At 46.1% G+C, this 27,723-nt stretch overlaps 1 protein-coding gene across 1 annotated transcript in view; it reads right to left on the bottom strand.

Annotated features, from left to right (window-relative positions):
* Positions 1–27,723, bottom strand: part of SPEF2 (sperm flagellar 2) — a 310,148-nt gene that overhangs the window by 30,518 nt on the left and 251,907 nt on the right. The window contains exon 12 of the mRNA XM_029578899.1: positions 21,997–22,127. Within this exon, the coding sequence (XP_029434759.1) occupies positions 21,997–22,127 (131 nt within the window). The remainder of the gene's footprint in view (positions 1–21,996; positions 22,128–27,723) is intronic.

Genomic DNA, 27,723 nt, shown 5'->3' on the forward strand with positions numbered 1-27,723 from the left:
AACATTCTGTTTGCTTTTTTGACTACCGCAGCACACTGAACCGACGATTTCAATGTGTTATCCACTATGACACCTAGATCTTTTCTTGGGTTGTAGCACCTAATATGGAACCCAACATTGTTTAATTATAGCATGGGTTATTTTTCCCTAAATGCATCACCTTGCACTTATCCACATTAAATTTCATCTGCCATTTGGATGCCCAATTTTCCAGTCTCACAAGGTCTTCCTGCAATTTATCACAATCTGCTTGTGATTTAACTTCTCTGAACAATTTTGTGTCATCTGTCATCGTATTTCTTTCCAGATCATTTATAAATATATTGAAAAGTAAGGGTCCCAATACAGATCCCTGAGGCACTCCACTGTCCACCCCCTTCCACTGAGAAAATTGTCCATTTAATCCTACTCTCTGTTTCCTGTCTTTTAGCCAGTTTGCAATCCACGTAAGGACATCGCCACCTATCCCATGACTTTTTACTTTTCCTAGAAGCCTCTCATGAGGAACTTTGTCAAACGCCTTCTGAAAATCCAAGTATACTACATCTACCGGTTCACCTTTATCCACATGTTTATTAACTCCTTCAAAAACGTGAAGCAGATTTGTGAGGCAAGACTTGCCTTGGGTAAAGCCATGCTGACTTTGTTCCATTAAACCATGTCTTTCTATATGTTCTGTAATTTTGATGTTTAGAACACTTTGCACTATTTTCCCTGGCACTGAAGTCAGGCTATCAGGTCTGTAGTTTCCTGGATCACCCCTGGAGCCCTTTTTAAATATTGGGGTTACATTTGCTACCTCCAGTCTTCAGGTACAATGATTGATTTTAATGATAGGTTACAAATTTTTACTAATAGGTCTGAAATTTCATTTTTTAGTTCCTTCAGAACTCTGGGGTGTATACCATCCAGTCCGGGTGATTTACTACTCTTCAGTTTGTCAATCAGGCCTACCACATCTTCTAGGTTCACCGTGATTTGATTCAGTCCATCTGAATCATTACCCATGATAACCTTCTCCATTACGGGTACCTCCCCAACATCCTCTTCAGTAAACACTGAAGCAAAGAAATCATTTAATCTTTCCGCGATGGCCTTATCTTCTCTAAGTGCCCCTTTAACCCCTCGATCATCTAACGGTCCAACTGACTCCCTCACAGGCTTTCTGCTTCGGATATATTTTAAAAAGTTTTTACTGTGAGTTGCTAGGAAAGGCCCTCTGCAAAGTCCTGGACTCGCTTCCAAAGATTATTATTATCCGAAAGAGTAAATAGCTGATTCACATTAACCCGTTCTAGATCTCTCATGATTTTAAACACCTCTATCATATCCCCCCCTCAGCCGTCTCTTCTCCAAGCTGAAAAGTCCTAACCTCTTTGGTCTTTCCTCATAGGGGAACTGTTCCATTCCCTTTATCATTTTGGTTGCCCTTCTCTGTACCTTCTCCATTGCAACTATATCTTTTTTGAGATGCGGCGACCAGAATTGTACACAGTATTCAAGGTGCAGTGTCACCATGGAGCGATACAGAGACATTATGACATTTTCCGATTTTTTCACCATTCCCTTTCTAATAATTCCCAACATTCTGTTTGCTTTTTTGACTTCCGCAGCACAGTAAACCGATTATTTCAATGTGTTATCCACTATGATGCCTAGATGTCTTTCTTGGGTGGTAGCTCCGAATATGGAACATAACATTGTGTAACTATAGCATGGGTTATTTTTCCCTATATGCATCCCCTTGCACTTATCCACATTAAATTTCATCTGCCATTTAGTTGCCCAGTTTTCCAGTCTCAGAAGGTCTTCCTGCAATTTATCACAATCTGCTTGTGATTTAATTACTCTGAACAATTTTGTATCATCTGCAAATTAATTCTGAAGCTGTAAAGCTTGAATTTTAACACCATGCTCAATAGTAGTAGATTGAACAACTGCAAGTTGACCTTTAACCAAGTCAGCAGAAATGTTAACCTCATTCAGTCTTTTACCTACAGTTTTTTCTAGAGGGTTTTTATTATTTGAATGTTGACAGTTGTTTTTGGAATTGGAAATTTAGTATATTGTAATTGTAGTTCAATTTATTTATGGCTTTCTGAGGGCCAAGCACCAAATTCAACATACTTTAAAATAAGCCTGATATCATATCGGTTCAAAGTGTCTTTTGTAATCAATGCTTGTAAGAAAGAATGACTAAATGTAAACATAAAGTAAGAAATTGGCAGTGTCGGCAGAGCTGGGGTGGAGCTAGGGATGGAGCTTTGTTGGCCCTCCCCCTACATACACCAAAATGCATTCTGTTGCTCTTGCATAGCCCTGCCTTTGGCCTCTAAACCCCACTCCCAATCCAACAAAGGAAGCTCGACCCATCAACTCTGGATGCCTCCCAAAATTACCCCATAGCCCGAGGGTCTTCATAGGTGCCCTGTTGGTGCCAAATATCAAAATGCTGCTAACTGAACCCAGGGTCTTCTTTACCCCCCTATCTTTTCTTGAGGAGGTGATCCCTCTCCCTTAAAAGGCCAGGAATCTCTCACAGAGAATACTGATTCATGGTTGAGATGGTTCTGCATTTCGTTGGCTGGTGGGCAGATGGGTTGGCACAAAAGAGTGTGCCTTGGAAAGTTCAGCAATGTGAGCTGAGATACTGCCATACAAAAGGTGTAATGCTAACTTGAAAATTAAATGGGGGATGAAGGACCTAATGGGATCCACCCTAGTTATTAATATGGTGGGTCAACAGATCTGGGAATTATGAACTGACTAGCTGACCCACAGTGGGCAGCTGGATAGCCTTGGTAGATTTTTGGCTCAGGTCCTAAATGTTTTGTTACTTGCCAAATAAAGCTGTGATCTTTCATTTCCACTCAGGACTCACTTATTGACTTGAATGTTCTAGCATCTGGGAGGTGGTAGTCACAGCTGCCCATGTTATTGCAAATCCTTATTTTTTAATTCATAATTGTACTGTAAAACAAAGGGCAAATTTCAAAGTAATGTCGCTGGAATAAAACTAACATGCCTACCTTGACCTTTCTGAAAATTGCCCTTTTCATCCAGACCAAAACTATGTACAGTCTTCCATTACATGCACTTTTATGTGGACAATACAGAGGCATTCCTGGAAATGTGTTTAGGTCTGGGAGAAAAACAGTGCACATACAAGACATTTCCAAAAGCATGCATGCTAGTTTACCCTTCTTGACCACGCACACAAAATAGCAGGTATAAAATATGTTTAGGAACCTTCATTTTTAGTTTTTATTATATTTTCCCTGGGAATTTATATTTGTTTATTATAACCAACCAAACAGCAGAAAATCAGTGAAAAAACAAGTGACTCATTTTTTCCCCAATGCTTTTTCTTGTTTTTGTTGGTTATGATAAACACTAATACATTCTTTGGGTAAATAAAGTAAAAACTGAAAACGAAGGTCCCTATGATTCTGACATGCATAGCTGGTAGTTTCTCTTTGAAAATCAGTGTAAAGTGGAAGCAGTAAAAGAGGCCAAGTACTGTACTTTTAAGTACTATGCAGGCTACTAGAGAATTGCCACCAAAAAGAATATATTTATTTATTTACTTAAAAACCTTTTTATACCGGCATCAGTGGATACATCATACCGGTTCACATAGGAACCAAAGGTGGAAAATACATAAAACAGGGACAAGCGGTGGGACTGGAAAGAAAAGAGGAGGCCAAAAGAAGGCACACAGAGCAATTAATAATGTATAAATAACAGGATAAATATCAAAAAGCTATAAGTATAACAGGAGAACACTATCAAAAACTATATACATGGGTTTAGGAGAAACACTATCAGACACTATATACATGGGTTCAGGTCAAATGATGAAGCAACTTCAGGTTAAGGTGATAGAAGGCTAATCTGGGTAAGCCTGCTTAAAGAGCCACGTCTTTAATTTCTTTTTGAATTTGGTGGTGCAAGGTTCGAGTCGTAGATTTGTCGGTAATGAGTTCCGTGTGGGACCGGCGATGGAGATGGCACAATCCCTCGTAGAAGAGAGGTGTGCTTTTTTGAGGGAGGGAACATAGAGGGTTCCTTTATTGTTTGCTCTGGTGGGGCGGTTGGAGCGTGTAAGGCAGAAGGGATAATCTAGCCAGTTGGATTTGTGACTGTATATGGATTTATGGATGATGGTAAGGATTTTAAAGAGAATACGTGAAGGGATGGGGAGCCAATGTAGGTCTTTAAGGATAGGGGTGATGTGGGCTGATTTACGGGCATTTGTAATAGTCCTTGCTACTGCATTCTGGAGCATTTGAAGCAGTTTCATGGTGGAATAGGGGAGCCCTAGGAGGAGGGAATTACAGTAATTCATTTTAGAAGATAGGGTGGCTTGGATGACAGTGCAGAAGTCGTGGGTATGGAGTAAGGGTTTTAATTTTTTTAGGACATTGAGCTTGAAGAAGCCCTCTTTGAGGATTGTATTAATGTATTTCTTTAAGTTCAATTGCTGATCTATGAAGACCCCAATGTCTCTTACAAATTGTTGAGCAGAAATGGAGCTGAATGCTGGGTCATTTGCCAGGGAGGGTTTAGGAGTCTGGTGTTGGGAAATGAAGAGCAGTTCCGTTTTAGTGGTGTTTAGGGCACGGTGGAGGTTTGAGAGTAAAGTGTTAATGGAAAAAAGGCATGTTCCCCAGAACTTTAGGGAATCAGAGATAGAGTCATGGACAGGTATGATGATTTGGACATCATCGGCATATAAGTAGAACTTTAAGCCAAGGTCTGAGAGGAGCTGGCAGAGGGGTGTAAGGTAGATGTTAAATAGGGTGGAGGAGAGGGAGGAACCTTGTGGGACCCCTTGTGAGAGGGAGTAAGGGGTAGACTCAGCATTACCTATTTTGACAGAGAATTTTCTATTAGACAGATAGGATTTGAATCACAGGAGGGCTAAACCAGAAATGCCAATGTCCGCGAGACGGGAGAGGAGGTGGTTGTGGCTTATAGTATCAAACGCAGAGGAGATGTCAAGGAGAGCAAGGAGGTAGCTGTGGCCTTGGTCCATTCCTCTGATGAGATGATCAGAGAGGGTGAGTAGGAGGGTTTCCGTGTTAAAGTGCTTGCGAAAGCCGAATTGTGTAGGGTGAAGAATATTGTTGTTTTCAAGGTGATCCATGAGTTGTGAGTTGACTACCTTTTCCATAATTTTGGAGATAAATGGGAGGTTTGAGATAGGATGGAAATTAGATGGATCGCTAGGGTCTAACGATGGTTTTTTGAGCAGAGGTTTGACCACTGCCTGCTTGAGTGTGTCTGGGACTATGCCGGAGGAGAGTGAGCAATTAATTATATCAGCTAGCGGTTTGGTGATGGAGTTGGGAATAGATAGGAGTGCTTTGGTGGGGATGGTGTCTGTAGGATGGGTGGCAGGTTTAATCTTTTTAAGAATTGATTCAATTTCCTTAGAGGAGGTGAGGTCAAGGGAGGCAGTGGTTAGGCTAGTACCGGGAGGGATGGCATATGGAGTGTTGGGGAATCTAAGGAGGATATTCGCTATTTTTCTGTGGAAATAGAGTGCCAATTCTTCACATTTAGTGGAGGCTTCAGAATCAGGGATGGTGGGCGGAGCAGATTTGGTGAGATCCACAACATAGGAAAACAATAAATTAAAATAATGCTATGTCTAAGTTAAAATAACTTGCCCAATCAAATAATTTTCACAAAAACAGTTTCATTCAACATAATAGTGGTTTTGCTTCACCGAAATGAATAATAAGGAAATGGGACTTTAGGACAAGTATAAAGTATGCATGATGATACCCTGGAGATCATTCAGTCTGTTCGTGGGCTTATAATTTCTTTTCTTAAAAACAAATAATTGTGGCTGGCCTGGCCAAGCCTAAATCTAGCAAAATATTTAAACTCAGTAAGATAGCAGAGGTGCCATAGCAGCTCAGATCAAATCAAGCCAGGAGTGGTATGTTGCCTAGCAACCAGAGAAGCTGCAGCAGAGCTAGTTTCCTTGGAGATGCAGACACAGGAGACAGGATGCAGGTGAGATGCAAGGCAGAGAGCCAGTAACTGAATCTGTGAATAGGGGGAAGGGACCAGGGGACGGAGAGGAAAAAAGCCCCAGACTGAAAACTGAATCACTAACTCAGAGCTGTTTCAAGGAAACTAAAAGACAGTTGTACAAAGGAATTCATTTTTTCAGTGCCTCTTTAGTCAGTGATGCACTTGAGAGGATTCCTAGGGGCTTCTGGAAGCAACTTGCTAAACTGTTTTAGGAAAACAGTGTCTGACTGAGGGAAGCAGAAATGGCAAAAACCTCTTGATAAGAAATCAGCAGCACATCTCTTGTTCATTCTCTGTTTTGCTTGGTGCACACTATCATAGTTCAGAGGGAAAGACATTTTTAAAAGTGGAGATTGGTTTTACAACATTTTAATGATGCTTTGCATTTTTAAAGCTTTTTATTTTATTAGTTTTACATTTTTGGGGGGCTAAACCTGAATGAGTCAATGTCATGGATGTGGTCACAGGGGACAAGTTTCAAGCTGTCCAATTTGGAGTAAAGGGTAACTTTTTACCATGTAAATGGTTCTGAAAATTGTCTTTCCAAGTTTTAGTGAGAATTAGAATGGGCAATTTTCTTGTTTCTGTTTGTGTAGCCTTACTGCTGAGTATGGGCAATTTTAAGGCAGCAGTCCAGAAGATCAAACTCATAGCAGTTTGAATTCAGCATTCCAACATCGGAATAAAATATGCTTCAGTTCAAAAATATATAAAGTTAAAGTCCTAAACAAAGCAGTTTTACCTGGCTTGACTTCAGGGCTAATTTACCTCACAATCATCCCCCTTCTAACCACTTATATAGAACAGAGTTCTTCTTTAAATTAGGGAAGTGAAAGCAATTGGTCAACTACAGCCCCTGAGCTGATGGAGACAGAGAAAATGAGGTCACAGGATATATACCCCTGCACTGACATCAGTCCGCCAGTATTCTCTTCAAAAGACAACTGTGGACAAACTAACAAAACTTGATTATTGACAGATAACCATTCCAGCACTTTGCTAACTGGAAAACACTGAGCTCAGACAAAGAATGCAATAACACTAGTCTAGGGACTGTAGTAACACCAGTAACCCTTGGAACACACAGCCACGCAGGAGGACAATAGCACAACTACCTGGCAGCCAAGGGCGGGAAGATGGATACACCTATCCTAATTAAAGAAAAGGAAATTATCAGGTAATTAGTAATTTCTACTTTCTTAGAATACAGACAGGTGGATCCAAAACCAGTGGGATGTACCAAAACTGCTCCCAAACAGGGCGGGAGGCTGCCCGCGTCTGATCAACACTGCACGACAAAGGTTGTGTCCTCCATGGCCTGCACATCCAGGCGGTAATGCCTGGAAAAGTTGTGTAAGGAGGACTGCATCGCAGCTCGGCAAATGACGATGGGAGACAGTAATCTAACCTCTGCCCATGACACTGCCTAAGCCCTAGTGGAATGAGCCCTAACCTGACTAGGTAACAGTTATTTAGCATCCACATATGCAGCCAGGACTACCTCCTTAATCCAATGGGCTATTGTTGCCCACGACGCCAGCTTGTCCTGCTTACTCCCCCCTGTGGAGAACAAACTGTTATGCTCAGGCTTGTGAACCCTTGGACCGACGGGAGGATGGTATACCTGAGGAGGTGTCAAGGCAGAGCAGAAGATGCGACTAGCTGACCCTCGGCACTGGAGACCGAGGCGACAATGGAAGCAGGTGAGAGTCGTGACGTTTAGGAGAGGAATGGAGTCTTCGCCACTGGAAGCCCGCGGTCTCTCCGGGAGGTGCCTGAAGGGACCCGGGCCGCTGGGACTTAGGTGGGCCCTTGGAGACGATGGTCCAGAGGAAGTCCGAGGTCACTTGTCAGAGGGTCGTCGCTTACCAGTCCAAGGTCTTACACCAAGGGATCGCCGCTTGCCAGTCCGAAGTCACACACCTGGAATCACCGCTTGCCAGTCCGAAGTCACACACCAGGAATCACTGCTAGACGATCCGAAGTCAGGAACCAGGAACACAAAGACGAACCAGGAACAAGGATTCAAAGCGCAAGAAGACTCACTGAAGCAAGCAGACTTAAACAGTGCTACAAGAGACGTTGCCAAGTCAAGGAATGAGCAGAGGAAGCCTCCCTTTATACTTCCTCTACTCAAGCTGATTGAAAACCGCTGTAAGTAGTTAAAGGGGCCTGGCCCCTTTAAATCTAGAGAGGAGGCGCGGCCTCGCGCCTAAAGATGGTGGCGGCCATCTTGGATTTCCTCCACAGAGGAAAGACTGCCAGACGCTGTGAGGGAGGAGCAGGAACGGCTCCCCACCCGGCGGCCATCCCGGGGACCCTCGCTGAAGCAACGGGCACAGGCTCAGGGGTTTCAGTAGAAGCTTCCGCAATGGGTCGCCGCCGCAGGCAAGGTAGGGGACTGCAGTCGTGGCCAACCATGGCCACGGAACACAACATTACTCCCCTCTTTAGGGCGTCTCCCCGGAGGCCTGGGCTTTGACGAATGGTCTCTGTGGAATTGCTCAAGCAAGCCCCGGTCTAAGATGCTGGCCAACGGCTCCCAGGTGTTTTCTTCGGGGCCGAACCCCTCCCAAGCTACAGGTACTCCCATTTCTTTCTGTGTTTTCTCACGTCCAAGACCTCTCGGACTTGATAGGTGAGGTCTTCTTCAGAGGCAATAGGTTGGGGAGTCGGAGGCATACTGGATGGTCAAGATAACACCAGAGGCTTCAAGAGGGTGCCATGGAACGTTTTGTGTATCTTGAGTGAAGGAAGAAGACGAAGCTGGTACGATACGGCATCAACCTGTCGAATGATGGGAAACACCCCAATAAATCGAGGGGCCAATCGCGCTGATGGCAGCTTCAGGCGGATGAACTGCGTGTTCAGCCATACCTTTTGACCCGGCCTGAGAGGCGGGTATGGTCTTCTTCGCTGATCGGCATACCTTTTACCCACCTGACTGGCTTTGATCAGTGCGCGCCATGTGGAAATCCACAGACGGTGTAGCTCGTCTGCAGAGAGTTGGGCTACCGGGGACGTGACTGAAATGGGAACTGGCAGTGGCGGACGTGGCTGCTTCCCATACACTATCTGGAATGGCGAGACTCCGGTAGCCGTGGAAAGATGAGAATTGAGTGCAAATTCTGCCCATGGTAGCAGACTTGCCCAGTCATCCTGTTTCTCGTTTACATAGATACGGAGGAACTGCTTTAAAGTTTGGTTTGTTCTCTCCACAAGACCATTGGTCTGTGGGTGGTAAGCAGAAGTATAGACTAGGGTGACGTCGAACTTCTGGCAGAGGGCCCTCCAGAATCTGGCTGTAAATTGAGGGCCTCGGTCCGACAGGATACTTCTTGGTAAGCCATGTAATCTGAAATTGTGCTGGACGAACAGTTGGGCTACTTGTGGTGCGGACGTCAACCCTGGGAGTGGTATGAAGTGTGCCATTTTACTAAACCCGTCAATTACCACCCATATGACCGTGTTGCCACTGGATGATGGCAGATCAACCACGAAGTCTGTCGCCAGATGGGTCCATGGTTCCGAGGGAGCTGGTAAAGGCTGAAGCAAGCCTGGGGTCACACCTGGGATACTCTTGTGACGAGCACATGACTGACAGGACTCTACGTAAGCCCGGACATCTTTGTTGACCTTAGGCCACCAATAGTATCGGCGCAGGGTCTGTAAGGTCCAAGATTGTCCTGGATGACCGGAGCAGCGGGAATCATGAGCCCACGCCAGGACTTGTCTCCGCAAGTGCGGCGGAACCAGAGTTTTCCTGGGAGGGATGGTCATGGTGGCAGACAGTAGGATGCGTGATGGCTCGATGATGAACTGCGGTTCATCAGAATTCTCCGTAGACTCAAATACACATGATACGGCGTCGGTCTTAATATTCTTCCCGTCAGGTCTGTAACGAAGGATAAAATTGAATCGGGTGAAAAATAAGGTCCAACGGGCCTGTTGAATGTTGAGTCATTGTGCCCGATGCAGGTACTCAAGGTTTTCATGGTCTGTGTAGACCGTAAACTGGTGTTGTGCCCCATCTAGCCACGGACGCCACTCTTCTAAGGCTACCTTTATGGCTAAGAGCTCCTTGTCGCCAATGGCGTAGTTCCGCTCTGCCGGAGAGAACTGATGGGAGAGGAAGGCACACGGGCGTAATTTGTGATTTTCGGATGTCTGACTCAGAATGATCCCTACGCCTTCTGAGGATGTGTCCACTTTGATGACAAACAGCCGCTGCGGATCTGGATGACGAAGGCATGGTTGCTGCAGGAACGCCTCCTTGAGGTGACGAAAGGTGGCCTCCGCTCCCGGAGGCCAGTTCTTGGGATCTGTGCCTTTCCGGGTCAAGGCTGTCATCGGGGCAACGATGGACACATAATGAGGTATGAAAGATCGGTAATAATTGGCGAAACCCAAAAACCGCAAGAGTGCCTTCAGTCCGGACAGCTGCAGCCATTCCCGAATGGATTTCAGCTTCTGGGGGTCCATACGGAAACCCTCACTGGAGACGATGTACCCCAGGAAGGGAAGGGACTCCTGCTCAAAAAGGCACTTTTCAAGTTTAGCATACAGTCTATGTTCTCTGAGGCGTCGCAATACTTAGACGACGCGCTGATGGTGAGCGGTCAGAGAATCCGAGAATATCAAAATGTCGTCCAGGTACACGACCACGTACTGATACAAGAGATCGTGGAGTATCTCGTTCATGGTGTTCTGGAACATCGCCGGAGCATTACAGAGCCCGAACGGCATCACTAAATACTCATAGTGGCCGTCTCGGGTGTTGAAGGCCGTCTTCCATTCATCACCCTCCTTGATTCAGATCAGGTTGTAGGCCCCTCGGAGATCCAACTTGGAGAAGATCTTCGCACCTTGCAGTTGATCCAAGAGCTCGGAGATGAGGGGCAAGGGGTAACGGTCCTTGACCGTTATAGCGTTCAGGCCCCGGTAGTCGATGCAAGGGTGAAGGCTTCCGTCCTTCTTTCCAACGAAGAAGAACCCAGCCCCCACTGGGGACGTTGACTTCCGAATGAAGCCCCTCTCCAGGTTCTCTTTGATGTACTCTGTCATGGCCTGACTCTCTGCAGGCGAGAGGGCATAGGTGCGCCCCCGAGGAGGCTCAGTGCCAGGGAGGAGGTTGATGGCGCAATCGAATGATGGATGAGGTGGCAGTATCTCAGCCTTTTGTTTTGAGAAGACGAAGCATAGGAGGCCGGCAGGCCCTGAAGACTGGTGGAGGCGGTGGAACATGAAACTGGAATCACTGATTGGAGGCAATTGCTGTGAGAATTCGGCCCCCAGTGGGATAGCTGCAAGGTCTTCCAGTCGAACTAAGGACCGTGTTCCTGAAGCCAGGGAAAACCCAGGACGACAGGATATATGGAATACTCCAAAACATGGAAAGGCATCCTCTCCCGATGAAGGATTCCAACCCTCACCTGGACGGGAACCGTGGTGTGTGTCACATGTTCTGGAAGAGGTTTACCTTGGATCGAGGAGATGACCAATGGAGCTAGAAGACGGACTTGTGGGATCTTCAAATGCTCCACCAAGCTCTTCATAATGAAATTGCCGCCGGCGCCGGAGTCCACCAGAGCTAACGTGTGGAACTCACCGCCCGCAGCTGTTAACGCCACTGGTAGCATTAGTGGAGGTACAGGAGAGGTTAGGCCTAGGAAGAGACCTCCTTCAGGTCTTAGGCCCAAGAGTTTCCCGGCCGCGCTGGGCATGCGGCTATTTGATGGTCCGCTGTGCCGCAATAGAAACAAAGTTCTTCCTTAATTCACCGCCGGCACTCTTGTGGAGACACTCTCCCACGGTCCAATTCCATGGGCTCTTCGGTCGGCGTTCAAGGGGCTCTCACTTCAGCCTTGGGATCAGGCGAGGGCTTCCTTCCTGCCTTCCCTTCCGGAAGACGAAAACGCATGCGACGATCCACGCGATTGGCTAAATCTGTTAGGCCATCGAGATCGTCCGGGAGTTCCCTTGCTGCTAATTCATCCTGAAGGTGCGGGGCTAGCCCCTCCAGGAAGATTCCGTGGAGGCAATCCTCTCTCCAGTTTAACTCGGCGGCTAATGTACGGAATTCTGTTGCGCACTCGACCATTGTCCGAGTACCCTGTCGCAACTGGAGCAGTTCTGAAACAGCATTGGATTTGCGGACAGGCTCATCAAACGTTTGCCGAAAGGCGGACAAAAACTGATCCAGACTTCCGAACACAGGGTCTCTTCTCTCCTATAGGTGAGAGGCCCAGATCAAGGGTTTCCCGTCGAGCAAGGTCATAATGTAACTAGTCTTGACCAAGTCATTTGGGAACTGCGCAGGCAATAAAGAAAAACGGACCTGGCACTGGCTGAGGAATCCTCGACATAACTTCGCGTCTCTGGCGTATCGAGAGGGCGCCGGGAGTTGTGTGGGAATTACCTGCCCAAGATCGCCCACGGAGGCCTGCACAGGGCCCTGATAAGTAGAACGCCCCCCCCCCCCCCCCCAGAGCCACAGGCGAGGAGGGCAGAGTGGGGTTCATGGGCCCCAATGCCTCGAAGCATTGGTTCAGGCCCTCTACTGCAGAGACAAGGGCATCCAGGGTCTTTTGCTGATCCTTCAGGCACTGGGCCATTCCAGGAATGGCCTGGCGGGCAGATGCCTCCACCAGGTCCATGGACTTGGCGATCTGTTATGCTCAGGCTTGTGAACCCTTGGACGGGAGGATAGTATACCTGAGGAGGTGAGTCCATAGGTTCTCCCATCGGGTGGCGAAGCAGAACAGAAGATGCGACCAGCTGACCCTTGGCACTGGAGACTGAGGCAACAATGGAAGCAGGCGAGAGTTGTGACGTCTAGGAGGGGAATGGAGTCTTCACCACTGGAAGCCCGTGGTCCCCCCGGGAGGAGCCCATAGGGACCCGGGCCGCTGGGACTTAGGTGGGCCCTTGGAGACGATGGTCCAGAGGAAGTCCGAGGTCAATTGCCAGAGGGTCGTCGCTTACCAGTCCGAGGTCTTACACCAAGGGATCGCCGCTTGCCAGTCCGAAGTCACACACCAGGAATCGCCGCCAGCCAGTCTGAAGTCACACACCAGGAATCACTGCTAGCCGATCCGAAGTCAGGAACCAGGAACACCAAGACGAACCAGGAACAAGGATCCAAAGCACAAGAAGACTCACCGAAGCAAGCAGACTTAAAAGCGCTACAAGAGACGTTGCCAAGTCAATGAATGAGCAGAGGAAGCCTCCCTTTATACTTCCTCTACTCAAGCTGATTGAAAACCGCTGTAAGTAGTTAAAGGGGCCTGGCCCCTTTAAATCTATAGAGGAGGCACAGCCTCGTGCCTAAAGATGGCGGTGGCCATCTTGGATTTCCTCCGTGGAGGAAAGACTGCTGGACGCCACGAGGGAGGAGCAGGAACGGCTCCCCACCCGGAGGCCATCCCGGGGACCCTCGCTGAAGCAACGGGCACAGGCTCAGGGGTTTCAGTAGAAGCTGCCACGGCAGGTCGCCGCCGCGGGCAAGGTAGGGGACCACGGTCGTGGCTGTCCACGGCCGCGGAACACAACACAAACTGCAATCCATCTTCCTGAGAGGTTTAGAAAACTCCAAATATCTCAAGATATGCCTCGACATTCAAGGGCTGTAACAGGCGATATTCCCCCGCATCTCTTTCCCTGTCCAGAGATGGCACGGAAATTGACTGATTTAAGTGAAAATCAGAGACCACTTTTGGCAAAAAGGAAGGAGCAGTAGGCAGCTGTATCGCCCCCGGAGTCACCTGTAAAAATGGCTCCCAACAAGACAAAGCCTGCAGTTCGTATATTCTATGCATAGAACAAATTGCCACAAGAAAACCGTTTTCCAAATTAGTAACCTCAAGGAAAGGCTACACATTGGTCAAAAAGGGGGGCCCCCATAAAATCCAAACTAGATTAAGACTTCACAAAGACACCAGTAACCGCAAGGGAGGATGAAGATGCTTCACTCCTTTTAAGAAACGGGCCACGTCTGGATGAGCCGACAAGGGTCCACCATTCACCTGACCTCGGAAACAGGCAAGAGCCCCCACCTGTACCTTTAATGAATTAAGGGCCAACCATTTATTCAATCCATCCTGCAAAAATTCCAAAGTGAGCGAAATCTTAACTGAACCAGGAGGAACCCCTCAATGTTCATACAAAGCCTCAAACACTTGCCAAACCCACACATAAGCTAAGAAAGTGGAGAACTTTCTCGCTTGGAGTAAGGTGGCAATCACCGCTGTAGAATATCCTTGCTTCAGCAATCAAGCCCTCTTAAGGGCTATACTGTAAGACAAACTCAAGTCGGATCTTTGTGAAAACAGGCCCCTGTCATAGCAAATCCCTGTGAGATGGATACCAGAGGAGAGAATCCACCAGGAGCCTTCGCAAATCTGCATACTACAGTCTTCTGGGTCAATCCGGTGCTACCAGAAGCATCATCCCCGTGTGAATCTTGATCTCCAAATTATTCTGCCCAACATGGGCCATGGGGGAAAGGCAATTAGTAGCCTTTCCTCCAGCCACTCTTGTGTGAGAGCATCGATGCCCAAAGACTTTGGATCTCTCCTGCGATTGAAGAAGCAAGGAATCTTTGCATTGCGAGAAGTCGCCAACAGGTCAGAAACGGAAAGCCCCAGCGATCCACTAGGTGAAACGCCTTGATTGACAATTCCCATTCTCCTGGATCCAGACTGTGTCAGCTGAGAAAGCTGGCTCTTACATTGTCTTTTCCTGCAATGTCAAGGCTGAGATCTCCTGAAGATGCACTTCTTCTCATTTCATAATTTGGGCTATTTCCTGCGACACTTGCTGCCTCTTGGTTCCTCCCTTCTGATTGACGTAAGCTGTTGTCATTGCATTGTCCAACATTATCCAGACCGCTCAACCCTGCAATCGGTCATCAAATCGCAAGCATGCCAACTGGACAGCACAGGCTTCCAGCTGATTGATGCTCCAGAAAGACTCTTCTGTACTCCAGCGCTTTTGTGCTGTCAGCTGCTGGCAATGAGCTCCACAACCCTGAAGGCTCGCATATGTCGTGAGTACTAGCCAGTCTGATGATCTTACGGGAACCCTCTTTCTTACATGATTCGCTTGTAACCACCACTGCAGGTATATGCAGACCTCCATCGGTAGGTGAAGCCAAATCGAATAGTCCTTAGACTGTGGGCTCCAATGAGACAGCAGAGTGCGCTAAAGAGGACACATATGTGCCCTAGCCCAAAGCACCATCAAGGTGATTGATAAGGCTCACCCTTATCAATCTGAGTACCTGTAGATAAGACCACACTGGCAGGTGTATTGTGTTCGTCAATAGACGCGTCTGTGCCATCATCTTCTGAATACGGCCCTCTGGCAGGAACATTCTGCCCTACTTCATGTCGAACCAAACATCGAGATACTCTAGTGAATGTGATGGCTGAAGATTGCTCTTGGCCAGGTTCAACCTAGCTTCTGCAACAAGGAGATCACCGTTTGTAAGACCTGAAGGCTCTCTTCCAGATTCTTGGCCTGAATCAGCCAGTCATACGGGTGTACCAGAATCCCATCCTTTCTCAACTCCGCCACCACTACTACTATAACCTTGGAAAAAGTTGTGGGCGCAGTGGCCAAACCAAAAGGTAGTGCTCGAAACTGATAATGATGCCCCAAAACCAGGAAACGCAGAAATTGTTGATGCTCTAGCTGGATGGGAATATGCAGGAGCGCCTCAGACAAGTCTAGAGATGTCAGAAACTCCCCCCGACTATACTGCCATTATCACTGAGCGCAAGTTTTCCATGCAAACAAGAGACCCCGTTGAGATCTAGGATTGGGAGAAAAGAGCCCTCCTTCTTGGGCACAACGAAATAAATGGAATATTGGCCCATATTTTCTTGAGACGTGGGTACTTGAACCACAGCCCACAGTCTGAGGAGTCTTGACAACATACACTCCACTGCCTGTCTCTTCTGCGGAGAGTTGCAGAGAGACACTATGAACAAGTCCAGAAAAACAGTGTAAAACTCCAGCGCATAGCCATCTCTTATCACCTCCAGAACCCACTGGTCTGACGTGATTTTGACTCATGACCGATAAAAATGAGAGAGGTGACCCCCTATCTCCTGGTTCTGGGAATGGGTCAACACACATTCATTGGAAAGCTCGGAGGGCTCCAGTACCCAAGCCTGCATCCCATCTGGGCTGCTTGGGACGAAAGGACTGAGACCTATCCAAAGGTCAAGCCCTCTGAAAGGCCACTCCTCTATAGGACTGAAAACATTTGGATCCCCTAGTATGACTTCTCATGCGTCTGTTTCTTATCCTCTTGCAACAGAGGAACCTGAGACTCACCACACTTACTGGCCATTTTCTCCAGCTCACTCCCAAACAAGAGCGAGCCCTTAAAGGGCAACTTTGTAAGGTTAGACTTTGAGGTTATATTAGCCGACCAATTTCTCAGCCATAACTGACGTCTGGCCGTTATTACTGAAGTCACCCCTCTGCCCAAGGTGCGGACCAAATCGCAGCCCGCATCTGCCAAAAAGGTGGCTGCTGGTTCCATCACCTCCCTGGAATTTACATCAGATTCATCTACCTCCTGAAAGAGAAGTAAACAAGAGCGAGCCACCAGGGAACAACAAGAAGCTATCTGCAAATTCATAGCCATTGCTTCAAAAGCCTGCTTAAGGATGGCCTCAATTCTCCTATCCTGTGCATCCTTCGAAGCCGCTCCCCCTTCTATGGGGATAGTCGTCCGCTTGGTAACAGCACACACAAGCGCATCCACTTTTGGAAAGCCCAATTGCTCTCTTGCAGCCGGATCCAAGAGGTATAGTCCTTCCAAGGCCCGTCCCCCTTTAAAATTAGCTTCTGAGGATCCCCATTTAAGATCAATCAACTCTTGAATGTCTCCATAATAAGGAAGAAACATGAGGCTTTCCACAAAGAAATCAAAATGGGATCTTTCTTTGGCTCAGACATGAATTCAGCCCCCTGTACTCCCAGCATCTTCAGTAACTCATCTCTAGGAAACAACCACAACATAGTTCTATACAGCTCCAATCCTAGAGGAATTTCCCCATCTTCCAGGGAGTAAAGATAGGCATCAACATTCGTGCCATCTGGGTCCCTATCAGGAAGACTTGCAACACTCTAGGTGTACCCTGACTCCTACCCGCAGCTCTAGGCATGCGAGATTTCACCGCCTGTGATCCTGACCTGTTAAGATTGGCCGGGGCCAAGGACTGTGCCTGAAGAAAAGACTGCAGTCCTTGTGAAAATTCTACCCAAAAAAAAGGCAGAGGGATCCATGCCAAACCAGGTGGCATCTGTCCTGTGCCCACTGAACTACTTTCCCCCACTGGTGAACCAGTTAGAGGAACTCCAAAATCAGCTGACCCCTCTGGCAGCTCTTTTCCCATTCCCGCATCAGGCTGGGAAGAATCGGGCTTAGCAAAATCAGAAGAAGACAATTCCCCCCGAGCCTCCAAACAGTGTTGACACAAGTTAGAGGGAACGCCAGGCTGGGATGCCCAAATATGACAAGCAGCACAGTTTTCTTTGCTATAGGCATCACCGGTCTGTCAGTAAGTTTGAGCAAGCATCTGAGAAGAGTGTGTCCAGCTGTATTTGTGCTGCAAAAAACTAGGCGCATAAAATTTAGACATCCAAAAATTAAATGCTCAACACTGTGCCTTAATGAGCACCCAAAAACTGAGCTCCCATGAGGTTGCTCAAAAAGTACAAGTAAATAAATGCGTGCATATGAACTCCAAGTTAGATGCCCCTATGCGCCCAACTGGGCATCCAACCAGGCGCACAACTGGACGCAGAGCTGGATGCACAAGCATGAACCAACGGAACTGAAGAGGGAAGCCTTATGCACATGAAAAAAACACATGAAACGCTGCCACGGCCTACCACACAGCAAATAAGAAAAGCCTGAGAATGAGACCTAGCCAAAAGGCTGCTCAACCCGTCAGGCTGCCCACCTCCCCTAAGCTCCCCCGTAGGCGGGAACAAACGTCAGATCAACACACCAAGCATAGAGTCCGGAGAGGAGAAGAATCACTATAAAACTCCCCTCTTCTTTTTTTTTTAATTACTCTTTACCTGAACTCAGCCCGACCCGGCTAAGTACAAGATCAGCCTCCAACTTTGGGGGGAAAGGGCAAGGACCTTAACTGCCGCGCCTGGCTTCCTGCACCCGCTTGCAGTAGGGTTTTTTGGGGTTTTTTCTTACAGCTAAGTCCACGTCAGCTGAAAAAAATCAGCTACCAGACCAAGGCTCTCATCTGAGGGAGGAATCCAAAGATGTCACCTCAGGAATTCTCAACTGAGGGAGAGACCATAATGTATCACCACAGGACAGTGGGGGTGTAATAAATCTCCTTTGAAAATTTTTAAGCAATCCACCATCTGCTGGAGACGGAGAATACTGGCGGAATGATGTCAGTGCAGGGGTATATATTCTGTGATGTCAGCTTTGCTCCATCTCCGTCTGCTGGTAGAGGTGCATAACCCACTGGTTTTGGATCCAACTGTCCTGTCCGTATGCTAAGAAAAGTAATGGGGCCAGTCACTTTCAAGATTTCTTGCAAAAGCACCTAATCAGCAAATCTAGCAGCTCCCTCCCTTCTTTTTCCTATCTATAATTCTCTTTCCCCATTTTTTAAATGAAGACTTTTCTTACTTGGAAGCATGAAGTTCTATATATATTTTTAGTTTTAAAATTTAAGAAAGCAGAGTAGTAACTTTTTATATGCATTTACAAGTCATGGCTAATTCCACCCTCCTTGTTGATGACGAAAGTTTGCTTACCCTGTAAACAGGGTTCTCCATCAACAGCAGGATGAATTAGCCAATGTAATTACCCACCTGCCTCTCTAGAGAGTCAACTACCTCACTTAAGCTTAAACTTTGCAAAAGACTGAAGGGCTGAAGAGGCAGAGTGTGCTCGAGAATTCCCATGTATGCCCAGGAAAGTTTTACTGAGCTATGACAGATAGGTCCATTTGGCACCATGAATCATGTCTAATTCATCCTGCTACTTATGCAGAACCCTATTTATAGGTAAGCAAACTTGCTTTATAAACTCATAAGTAGTGTGGAACAAGTTAATAGAGGATGGTTATTTACCATTTCAAATAGTACTAGGAGACACACTATGAAATTAACTGGTAATAGATTTTAAATTTAAAAGTGGTTTTTTTTTTTATTCAATGTACAATTAGAATGTGGAATTTGTTGCCAGAGAATAAGGTCAAGGCTAGTTGTATAGCGGAATTTTAAAAAGTTTTGGACAAGTTTATGAAGCACAAGTCCATTAACAATTAGTAATCAGGTAGATTTTAGTATCACCACTTCTTACTTCTGGAAGCAAAAGGGAATAAATCTCCTGATTAAAATCTATTGGGTACTTCTTTCAAGTGAGGATTGGCTACTGTTCAGTAGGAGACAAAATGTTAGGTTCATGGAGCACTGCTCTGACCCAAAATGGGACTATTAATGTTATTTCATTTCTCTGACAAAATATATAGGGACCTTCGTTTTCAGTTTTTATTTTATTTTACCTGGGAATTTCAATGTTATAACTAAAAAGGTCAATGGAAAAATGACTTTGATATAATACACAGGAGAAAAATCAGTTGAAATGTCGTTTTTCCAATAATTTGTTTTTGTTCTAACATTGAAATTCCTAAGCAAAAAAATATAAATACTGAAACTGAAGGTCCCTAAATATATAATAGTTACTCATTAAAGGGTTGATTTTAAAACGAGCGCATGCACGTCCATGTGCACGCGCTTCCCGGTGCACGCACATGGACGCAATGATTTTATAACATACACACGCTGACGCCGGATTTTAAAATCCAATTAACGAGCGAACTGGGAGGGAACTTCCCTATCCCAAACCCTATCCTTCCTACCTGTTCCCCTCTCCTCCCTAACCCTACCTAGACCCTAATTTTTTATTTTAATACTTACTGTTCCCCCTTCGAAAACGTGCGTGGTGTGCGCAGGGCCCAGCCATGCATGTAACCACTGGTATTTGCGCGCACAGGCCATTGAAAATTTGGCCTTTAGGGGGTACTTTTGTAACTGTTGCATTAGCTCAACATCCGTGGGTATCTTTTACCCACAGACTTTACACTCATTTTCAAGGTGAAATTATGAGCATACTTTCATTTTGAAAATTACCTAAAATGACTACAAATACGTTTACACCTGCTCATTGAATGGGTAGAAAATTATGTGCATACTATTGAAAATACCAAAGTGTGCACCCCCTTCCCAATCCCGTCCCAGGAACACTTCTTTACACTAGGGGTAAGGTTAGGCGAGTAGTGCCACTACATGCGTGATTCTAGCCACATGTACGGCAGGCAGTTCTGAAAGAGCCTATTTCTTTCGGTAAAGCGCTATTTTACCAGTGGAAATGGCTTTGAAAATTACCCTTTCAGGAGGCATTTTTCAAACTGCTCATTTTGAGATAAAGTCCACAGGTATATTTACGCATGGACTTGGCTATAATTTTCAATGTTCATGTACTAGTACATACCGCATCGGTTTACATAGAACCAAAGTTGGAAATTACATCAAACAAGTGGGTACAAATAACAGGGATAACTTCGTAAGAACTTAGAACTTATAGATAAAGCAGAGAACAAGAATTAAATTATTATAAATCATTATAAATAAATACCCATAATTGCAAATAATTACAAATAACAGTCAACAAAAAGTTGGGTTTACATCTGACTTAATAAGCATGAGTGCAGCATAACGTACATCTAACAGATAGAATCATGAGGCAAAGTTATAAGATGAAATAGTTACGGCATCAGACATCTAGCGTAAAGGATTATGAAATGCGAGAATAAGTCTAGCCCTGAGTCATGGCTCGGGGAGAGATCTTTAAGTGAAGACTTTTGTGAAAAGCCAAGTTTTGAGCTTCTTTTTGAACTTTCCCTTTGAAACTTATGGGTGCACACTCCCTGTGGACGCTTGCACCTGCTTTTTTGTGTGGGTATATTTTTCAAGGAAAATAAAGCATGCAGATGTGAAAATGCAATCTATGCATGTTACTTCCCTCCTCGATCTAAACACTTCCCTGTAAACAGCTATTCTAAATTCAGCTAAAGTATAAGGAACAGCGTGCACCCTTTTAGCTATATTGAGGAAAGGCAATTTTCAGACAACCCATTTATGCACGCATATCGCTATATGGGGAATATTTTTAAAGGCTATGCGCGTAAGATACGCGCGTCACCCGAGAAAATCTGCCCCTGCGCGTGCCAAGCCTATTTTGCATAGGCTCGGCGGCGCGCGCAAGCCCCGGGACACGCATATGTCCTGGGACTTGCAAAAAGGGGTGGTCCGAGGGCATGGCCCGGGGCATGGCGTCAGTTTGGGGACATGGTCGGGGGTGTGGTGGCGGTTCGGGGGCAGGGTCGAGTGCATGGCGCGCGGCAGCTGGCCAGTGCATGCATGTTACGCCTGCCTTGGGCAGGTGTAACTTTTGCAGCAAAGATAGGGGGGATTTAGTTAGGGATGGGGGCTGGGTTAGCTAGGGGAAGGGAGGGGAAGGTGGGGGGGGGGGGCCGGAAAAAAAGTTCCCTCCAAGGCCGGTCTGATTTCGGAGCGGCCTTGGAGGAAACGGGGAAAGCCATCGGGGCTCCCCTTGGGCTCGGCGCGCGCAAGGTGCACATGTGTGCACCCCCTTGCGTGCGCCGAGCCCGGATTTTATAATATGCGTGCGACAGTGCGCATATGTTATAAAATCGGGCGTAGATTTGTTCACGCCGGGTTGCGCGAACAAATCTATGCCCACGCGTAGATTTTAAGATCTGGCCCTTATATGTATATACATGGCTCTGAAAATTGCTCTCCAAAGATTTTAATTTTATTCTTTCTGTACTTAAAACTGCTTAGATAGTACAACAAAGTTATGTATACCTGGTTTGCTTTCCCAGCTTCTGTTTTTTGAGTCATATGTTTTCCACTTCGTATAACGATTTCATTATCATGGAATGCTTTCACAGCTTCCTGGACCAGCGTGTCAATGGAGATCACATGAATGAAGTATTCTAACCCAAAGAAAAGAACATTATGAGTTATTTTTTCTTGCTACATAATTTTAAATGTATTAAATATGTAAAATAATACTATATTCAAATACATTTGTAGTTCTAATTAAGAACAGTTTTCTGATTTCTATAAGAGAATATCAATATCTAGCTTGATCCCTGGTGACAGTAACATGCCATATTGGAAGTTTTATTCTTCATAATTGGAGAAATGTATTTTAATTGTATTTCAATTTTGTTGTACATCGCTTTGGGTGTTTCTTAACAGTATGGCAATTAATAAAATACCAATGTAAAAGGGGACACTTACAACTCGGGTAGGGGTTTTGGGAGGGTGGGGGTGGTATTACATACAAAGTCAAAGGAATTAACCACAAATTTGATATGACTGATGAATTTCTATCATTTGATTCGATGAAAGGTGGTGTCAGTTTGGGGACATGGTCCCCAAACATGGCTCCCCATAACATCCCGCATCCTCTTTAAAACCTTAACCATAATACACAAATCCATCTACTCCTACAACTCTAACTGGCTAGATGAACCCTTTTGCCCCGTACCCTCTGACCGACCCATGCGTTCTGTCAACAAAGGTACCCTAACAGTACCTCCTATCAAAAAAGCTCACCTCTCCACCACAAGGGATCGCGCTCTCTCCATTGCAGGCCCTAAACAATGGAACTCCCTCCCGACCACCCTCAGACTTGAGCCATGCTACTCCAAATTCAGAAAAAAACTAAAGACATGGCTCTTCCGACAGGCCTTCCCAGAATAAATTGTCTCCATCTACCTACTCCTCTCATCCCCCCCGAACAATCCTCCTATAAGCGACTCCCAGATTGTACTCTGTTAATAGCCTCCTGTAAATACTGTATATAGCCCTTTGTATTTAATTCCCCTGTTTTACATCTCAAAGTTAATGTTCCCTTTCCTCCTTCTTACTGCTCTATGTATTTACTCCCTCCTTTCCCCCTCCCTGTTAATTGTATTTTCAATCTCTCAGTTACAATGTAAACCGGTATGATGTTTGCATACCGGTATATAAAAGTTTTAAATAAAAAAAAAAAATAAACAAGAGGAATAGATTTGTACAATGCAGTAGAGACTGTGTATGTAACAACCCTATGTTATCCGGCTACATTTTAGCAGGATAATTAAGGTATCTGGTATCTGTCTAAAATGTAGTCAGATAAGTTTCCAAAATTTATTTAGCTGGATATCTAGCGAGTTATCTAGTTAAATGCCTCTAATATGGACCTATGAGAGCCTAAATTTAGGGACTCAGCACCAATAAAGTTTTAAAAGGATCAATTTAGGGGTATAACTCAAAAAAGATTTTAAACCCTTTTAAAATTGACCCCTAAGAATTCAGGGGTTAATTTTCAAAAAGCTGCTGAACAACAAATATAATTGTAACTGATTATCTTTAGGAAAATTTTCAGCCAAGCCTAACCAGCTAGGTTTGGGCTACAAATTAGTTTAAATCTAGACAGAGAAAATTTGACCAGTTAGATTTATGCCTGCTATTAGTACTGTGGTTAGCTACTCGACTAAGGCCTGGATTTTCTAAAAATCGCAGGCCTCTGAGAATCACGCAGTACCGGGGGACGAAGCAGGGGGCGGGCCTGCGAAAGCCGGCAGCGATCGCACTACCGCGGTGTTATCACTGCCGGCTTTCGCACCCAATAGCCCACCATGAAAGGTGGCGCTATTGGGCATGCTGCTGGCGGCGATAAGGAGTCTTACCTTTCACCATCAACGAAGTTGTCGCGGAGTCCGCCCCGACGCCACCCCAACTCCTCGCCTTCCGGTGCAGACTCTGCCCCGATCTAGGTATTGCACGCGAAAAGTCCCTTTTCGCATGTGATCCCTTTAGAAAATGACCCCCTAAGTTAGTTAAGTCTTAAACACATCCCAAGAATGTCTGCAGTACTGCCCATTTTTTATCAATCTAAATGTATACACCTCGCACATTTAGCTGGTTAATTTTGCCAGTCAGAGGGGAGCCATTTTTAACCAATGAGGTTTAACAAGATAACTGCCTAAGGGGTGTTGCATTGGAGGCTAACCCTTGGGCCGAGGTAGGGTTGATGCAACCCGTAGGCAAGGACCTACGGGTCCCCACCGTTGGCAGGTGGAGTGGGCTGATAGGCAGAGGCTGCTGGAGCTTCACCTATACCAGCCCTCGTTCCCCACGGATTGAGCTTTTGGGTGCCGGGGCCAGCAGGACTTAGGTGGGGTCTGTATATAATATAGAAACATAGAAACATAGAAATGACGGCAGAAGAAGACCGAATGGCCCATCCAGTCTGCCCAGCAAGCTTCACACATTTTTTCTCTCATACTTATCTGTTTCTCTTAGCTCTTTGTTCTATTCCCCTTCCACCCCCACCATTAATGTAGAGAGCAGTGATGGAGCTGCTGTAGGACTTGGTTCAGCCCACAGACAACAGGTGAGTGATGGTACAATCTTACTCCGGACTAGGTAATGTCCTGGAAACTCGGGCACCAATGGAACTAAGGCAGACAGGGGGCGCTCGAGCAAAAGTAGGCCGAAGCCTGAAGAAACCACATCCAGGGAGTAAGCAGAAGAGGCATCCAATGGTAGGCTTGAGTCAGGGCTGGCGGTGATCTGAAGGCAGTGGCAAGCAAGGCTGAGGTTTGATCGTGGAGATAGTCAATACCGTGGTCAAGCCAAGCTGAGATCTGATCACGGAGATAATAAGAACATAAGAACATAAGAAATTGCCATGATGGGTCAGACCAAGGGTCCATCAAGCCCAGCATCCTATTTCCAACAGAGGCTAAATCAGGCCACAAGAACCTGGCAATTACCCAAACACTAAGAAGATCCCATGCTACTGATGCAATTAATAGCAGTGGCTATTCCCTAAGTAAAATTGATTAATAGCCATTAATGGACTTCTCCTCCAAGGACTTATCCAAACCTTTTTTGAACCCAGCTACACTAACTGCACTAACCACATCCTCTGGCAACAAATTCCAGAGCTTTATTGTGCGTTGAGTGAAAAAGAATTTTCTCCGATTAGTCTTAAATGTGCTACTTGCTAACTTCATGGAATGCCCCCTAGTCCTTCTATTATTCGAAAGTGAAAATAACCGAGTCACATCTACTCGTTCAAGACCTCTCATGATCTTAAAGACCTCTATCATATCCCCCCTCAGCTGTCTCTTCTCCAAGCTGAACAGCCCTAATCTCTTCAGCCTTTCCTCATAGGGAAGCTGTTCCATCCCCTTTATTATTTTGGTTGCCCTTCTCTGTACCTTCTCCATCGCAACTATATCTTTTTTGAGCTGCGGCGACCAGAATTGTACACAGTATTCAAGGTGTGGTCTCACCATGGAGCGATATAGAGGCTTTATGACATTTTCCGTTCTATTAACCATTCCCTTCCTAATAATTCCTAACATTCTATTTGCTTTTTTGACTGCTGCAGCACACTGAGCTGACGATTTTAAAGTATTATCCACTATGATGCCTAGATCTTTTTCCTGGGTGGTAGCTCCTAATATGGAACCTAACATTGTGTAACTACAGCAAGAGTTATTTTTCCCTATATGCAACACCTTGCACTTGTCCACATTAAATTTCATCTGCCATTTGGATGCCCAATCTTCAAGTCAATATCGTAATCAAGCCAAGCTGAGGTCTGATCACGGAGATAGTCAATAGCGTAGTCAGACAAGGTGAAGTTCTAGGTTTGGAGATAAGCAAAGCGTAGTCAAACAAAGCAGAGGCATGGGTCTGGAGATAGGCAGTAGCATAGTCGGGTGAAGCAGAGGTCTGGGTCTGGAGATAGGCAGTAGCGTAGTCAGGCAAAGCGGAGGTCTGGGTCTGGAGATAGTCAGTAGCATAGTCGGGTGAAGCAGAGGTCTGAGTCTGGAGATAGGCAGTAGCGTAGTCAGGCGAAGCGGAGGTCTGGGTCTGGAGATAGACAGTAGTGTAGTCAGGTGAAGCAGAAGTCTGGGTCTGGAGATAGTCAGTACCGTAGTCAAGTGAAGCAGAGGTCGGGTCTGGAGATAGGCAGTGGCAACATCAGGCAAAGCAAGGTCAGAGTCCGTGTAGTCAATCCAAAGCAGGGTAGGAATGAAGAAACAGGAACAACGTGGAACAGGAGCGCAGGGTTGAGACAAAGCTCTAGAAGCAACGAGTACTCGACCAGAGAGGGGACCTGTTGCAAAGGCAATGCTAGGGAGCGGAGCCTGAGCTTAAATACTGAGATTAGGTTGACGTCATCATCCGGGGCCGCGGCTAGGTTCCCTCCGTGGTCCCTACCTAGGTGTCAATGATGCGCACACGCCTAGGGAGGGGTGCAGCACAATTAGCGTCTCTCCGCGGGCCACATGGAGAGGCCTGATGAGAAGTGGAAGCAGGACCTGGAACGCCGGGGACTATGGCAGAGCCGGAGGCACCGGGGGAGGCCTGAGGACGAAGCTGACAGCCCACCGCCGCCAGCAAGGAGGAACCAGTGACTGGATTTTCAGTAGAGAGGTGAGGGGGCCGTGCCGCAGGTCTGCCATGGACGGCGCACGTAACAAGGGGTCATTTATTAAGCTGCATTTATTGCATTACCATGCAATAAATGCCTTAACACAGCAATACCACAAAAATCTTTTAAATATAACACATTATCTCCCCCTCCCCAACAAAGCAATATGGTAATGATTTGATTTGCATGCATGGTGCTGGTTGACCATAAGAGCACTTTTGCCCCTATCGAGATACAGCCAAACTGGAACTTCATTGTGGAGTCTTTCCTGGAAGCCAGAAAGATATCAGACACATACTCAGGAAGATTCAGAGGTTGTAGAATTGCCTCTCAATATCCAAGTTGTAAGGGCCTGGAACCTGATGTTTGGATGGCACAACAGCTCCAGATTTTGAATGATGCAAGTTAGGGAATTCTGGATCCTGAATGGACATCTCCCACAGGAGTGGCAACCAAATATGTCTTATCCAAAAAGGGGCTATAAGGATTATAGGCTCCCAGTCTCTTCTGAGTTTTAACAAGGTTTTCACAATGAGAGGAATTGAAATTTATGCATAAAGTAGGCCCTGGTCCCAATTCAGGGCAAAGGCATCAAGAGATAGTTTGCCTTGAGACCCTTTCCTGGGGCAAAATAGCAGAAACCTTCTGTTCAAAGGGAATACAAACAGATCTACCATGGTTGTGACCTACTCCCAGAATATTTGGTTCACCATCCTCCTGGCCAAGGACCATTTTGTGTATTTTAAGACTCAGCTCAATGTGTCAGCCAGAACATTCTCCTGTCAGATATGTGGCTCTGAAGACGATTCTCTAAGAGACAGACCAGTCCCACATCTGGATAATCTCCTGACACAGGAGATATAAGAACATAAGAAAATCCCATACTGGGTCAGACCAAGGGTCCATCAAGCCCAGCATCCTGTTTCCAACAGTGGCCAATCCAGGCCATAAGAACGTGGCAAGTACCCAAAAACTAAGTCTATTCCATGTTACCATTGCTAATCGCAGTGGCTATTCTCTAAGTGAACTTAATAGCAGGTAATGGACTTCTCCTCCAAGAACTTATCCAATCCTTTTTTAAACAC

This window comes from Rhinatrema bivittatum, chromosome 1 (genome assembly GCF_901001135.1).
Source record: "Rhinatrema bivittatum chromosome 1, aRhiBiv1.1, whole genome shotgun sequence".
Taxonomy (NCBI): Eukaryota; Metazoa; Chordata; class Amphibia; order Gymnophiona; family Rhinatrematidae; genus Rhinatrema; species Rhinatrema bivittatum.